Source organism: Triticum dicoccoides, chromosome 4B (assembly GCF_002162155.2).
Source record: "Triticum dicoccoides isolate Atlit2015 ecotype Zavitan chromosome 4B, WEW_v2.0, whole genome shotgun sequence".
Taxonomy (NCBI): Eukaryota; Viridiplantae; Streptophyta; class Magnoliopsida; order Poales; family Poaceae; genus Triticum; species Triticum dicoccoides.
Genome location: NC_041387.1, coordinates 376,792,894 through 376,796,725, shown reverse-complemented (window position 1 = coordinate 376,796,725; position 3,832 = coordinate 376,792,894). Strand labels below are relative to the sequence as shown.

Here is a 3,832-nt window from a genome sequence, read left to right as displayed (position 1 = left end):
CTGGTCGGATCCGCCAACGCCCCTGACTACCGCTGCATTGCCGGATTCCGATGCCGTCCTGGACAGCAGCCACTTCTCCCTCCTCCCCTTCATCCTCCGGCCGCCGGATCCGCGTCGCAGTCCATGTCAGGCCCTGTGTCAGCTAGCTGTGGGATCCGCCTCGCCGCCCTCCACCGACCACCATCCACCGAATCCCTATGCAGCTCCACGGGTGCCGCCCCATCCCTATGCAACTCGGTGGCTGCCCCCTGTGCAGCTCAGTCGCGGCTCCCGTGCAGCTCGGTTGTGTTCGTCTCTCCTTTCCCCTCACCCACTCCGATTGGGGGAGCGAGGAGCGGCGGCGGAGGAGCGTTCTCATGGCAAGGGGAGGTGCAGGCGCATGGGGCTCCACCGGCGGCATCTGCAGTTCACTCCATGCAAGATGAGGTGCTCCTCCTCGTGGCCGAACAGTTCAGAAAGAAGGATTGTGCCTCACAGTATGCAGGTGTTGTGGTCGTGCAGCTCGGAAATGCTCGTGATGCCGTTCAGAGCTTGTGCCCGTGCAGTACGGCGAGCGCCATCTCTTCCCATTGGTCGGTGGACCATGGCCGTGCAGCTCGGAAATGCTCGCGATGCCGTTCAAAGCTTGTGCCCATGCAGTACGGCGAGCGCCATCTCTTCCCATTGGTCGGTGTACCATGGCCGTGCAGCTCGGAGATGCTCGCCATGTGGTTCTGGACTTGTGTGTGTGCAGTCGGGAGAGCGCCATCTCCATCTCTTCCCGTGTGGTCCGTCAATTATGGTTGTGCAGCTCGCAGACACTCATCATTTGATTCAGGGCTCATGCGTGTGCAGTCCTGCGAGGGCCATCTCTTCCCTTGCTCATAAGGTTCTTTTGATTCTGTTCTGCTAATTGAGATTTTGTTTTCTCGGTTGGTTTTGCTGGTGACAGGGGTTCTGGAGGTACCTTCTGAAGAAGAACCTTGATGCCTGGTGGCTGCAAGGGTTCCGTTGCGCCGTGTTTGGGATTGGCGATTCAGGCTACCAGGGGTACAATGTTGCTCTTCTGACTATGATTTCTTAGCTTGCTGCTGCGCTGTGTGCTGTGTTTTGTTGATACAATGATGCTCATTGATTTGTTGTGTATGCACGTACTGCAGGTTGCTGCAAAGAAGCTCCGTACAAGGCTTTCATAGCTTGGTGCAAAATCGATCATAGTGATTGGATTGGGAGATGACCAAGACTCTTCAGGGTACGTTGTTAGCATCTATTGTTTGTATTTGCTATCGTTGCTGTTCATTTGCATGTTGTTGAGACATCAAATTTTATATTTGTCGTGCCTATCGAAATTCCAAGGATTATTTTTCTTCTTGTTGGAAAGCAATTCCTCATAGTTACCAAGTGATTTCTTTTCTTTTTGTTGTATACCAGATATGAAAAAGCTCTACGTTCTTGGCTGCTGTCTTTCGCGAAATCACTGAATCGAACAAATCCGTCGCTTTCACCAAGAATTCAGGCTCGTCTGCGGGCACTCAGACGAGCGTCCAAGCACTCCGATGAGTGTCCGTGCACATCAGCGGCTCTACCACAAACATTCACAAAAAAAGGATTCCCCTAGTGTGGAAAATGGATAGCTCTGGAATCTACTCCTCACAATGGTTATATGCTGATTTCAACTTCTATGTGTAGTGAGTTGTATTTTGTGTGTGGATGATTGTAACATGGAGACAGAAGAAAAGAAAGGGATGCAATTTTGTTACACTGCATCATGGGTTACTGCTCAGTTTGTAATTTCTTTCATTGTAAATGCAGTGCACTCGGTGAACCAAAGAAGTACATTTTTCAAAGTATTGTAGCTCATTTTTAAAAAAAATCATTGTGGTTCACTATGCATTTAAAAAAATCAGTACACTTGAATCCAAAAATCCTTTATACTTTTTTAAAAATACAGCAAGAAAAAACCTTGCAGCTCACTTTGATTTATGTTGTAGTTCAATTCTCCCAAAAATTAAAAAGCACTCATATGTAAAAAAAGCAAAAATGCATTTGGAGTTGCAGTGCACTTCGTCGTCGCGTGCGGTGCACTCCACTCGGCCTGGCAGTTTAGATGAAACTACAAAATAAAATGTTAGCAAAAATATTAATAATCCACTTCTCTGCCTAAACACTGCAGTGCGGTGTTCAGATTGAAGCAGTGCGTTCTTTTGTCCAATGAAGTACACACGATAATTTTGGTCTCGCAAAAAACAGAGTGTCCGCTTTTCGGTAAAACCAAAACTGCTCGTAAACCGTAAGGAATTAGAGAGAGTGTTCTACATGAAAAAGTTGTGTCTCGTCGATATCTTTCCAACGGCGTATGATTTGAATCATTCTGACCAGCCGTTCGGAAAAATTTCGCGAAAAAACAGCCGCTGCCTCTCGACGTCAGCCGCACGATTTTCAAAATTAACTAAAAACTGTAAGGAATCTCAAAGACATTTCAACATACGACAGTTGCGCCTTGTCCATAGCTTTCCAACGGCGTATCATACATCTCGTTTCGACAAACGGTTAGAAAACTGGAGCGAAAAGAGTAGCGAAAATTTCAAAAAAAATTGAAAAACAGAGTTCCGCGATTTAGTAAATTTGAAACTGCTCTTCAACCGTAACGAATTAGAGAAAGATTTATATATGAAAAAGATGCGCCTCAACGATATCTATCCAACGGCGTATCATTTGCTTCGTTCCGACGAGCGGTTTAGAAGAAATCGTGAAAATACGCTCGCTCGCCGCACTATTTTCAAAACTGCTCTTAAACCGTATTGAATATCGAAAAGTGTTCAACATGTGGAAGTTGCGCCTAATCCATAGCTTTTCAACGCTATAATATACGCCTCGTTCTGATAAACGGTTAAAAAACTAGAGCGAAAACAATACCAGAAAAACACTGCATGCAATTTTTTTTGGCACGAAGTTCACTAGTCTCTATTGAAGTGCTCGTCGTCAAAATGATGCAGTGCGCTTCTGTTGAGCATGCAGTGTTGAAGTGTGTGCAGAATAGTTATTCTGCTAATATTAGCAGAATAGACCGTCTGTATATATACGAGAAATGGGTGTAGCTACACCCGGTAGTAGGATGCATTACAAAATTTTCTTACTACCGGGTGTAGTTACACCCATTTTCTTACCATACCGCAGTGTATGTATACATAGTATGTAGTATGTAAGAATATTTAGGTAGTATATATACTATTTTTCAGGTAGTATGTACTATATTTTTAGCATACCTCTTTTTACGTATAAATATGTACGTATTTTCGCAAATATGATAAAAATATAGGCTCACATGCAATTTTTTCACATAACTCGCTTTGGAGTATCTTAGATATAATATACGAACATACTAAAAATGATAAAGTAGTATATATACTACCACATAGTAGTATACGAGAAATGGATGTAGCTACATCCGGTAGTAGGATGCATTTTCCCTATATATATATAGACAAATGTTTCCTACAAGCAGTGGTAGTTACCACCACTTGCGTTTTGTATGTTGTATGTAGTATCTGTCGAAACCGAGAGTAAGTACGTGTAGTATGTAGTATATAACAATGATTAGGTAGTATATATACAAATTTTTAGGTAGTATGTACCATTTTTTGAGTATGCTCTTTTTTACGTACAAATATGTACGTATTTCACAAATATAACAAAAACTATGGGCTCATATGCATTTTTTCATGTAACTTGTTTTGAAATATCTTAGATATAGTATATAAACATATTTAAAATAATAAAATAATATATGTAGTACCACATGCTAGTATATGAGACATGTGGGGTAACTACCACCGGGTGGTAGGATGGATTT

The 3,832-nt window shown here is 43.1% G+C and overlaps 1 protein-coding gene across 1 annotated transcript; it reads left to right on the top strand.

Annotated features, from left to right (window-relative positions):
- The first annotated feature begins 24 nt into the window (after nucleotides 1–24).
- LOC119293641 lies at nucleotides 25–1,022 on the top strand. The gene is made up of 2 exons (XM_037572035.1): nucleotides 25–426; nucleotides 502–1,022. The coding sequence occupies exons 1-2, from the start codon at nucleotides 124–126 to the stop codon at nucleotides 865–867; spliced, it is 669 nt and encodes a 222-aa protein (XP_037427932.1). The 5' UTR covers nucleotides 25–123; the 3' UTR covers nucleotides 868–1,022.
- The last annotated feature ends 2,810 nt before the right edge of the window (nucleotides 1,023–3,832 follow it).

Excerpts from the sequence above, each read along its gene's own strand:
- LOC119293641 (XM_037572035.1), top strand. The coding sequence starts at position 124 with ATGTCAGGCCCTGTGTCAGCTAGCTGTGGGATCCGCCTCGCCGCCCTC. Across the intron at positions 427-501 it reads TTCACTCCATGCAAGATGAG|CTCGGAAATGCTCGTGATGC; the intron begins GTGCTCCTCCTC and ends GTGGTCGTGCAG.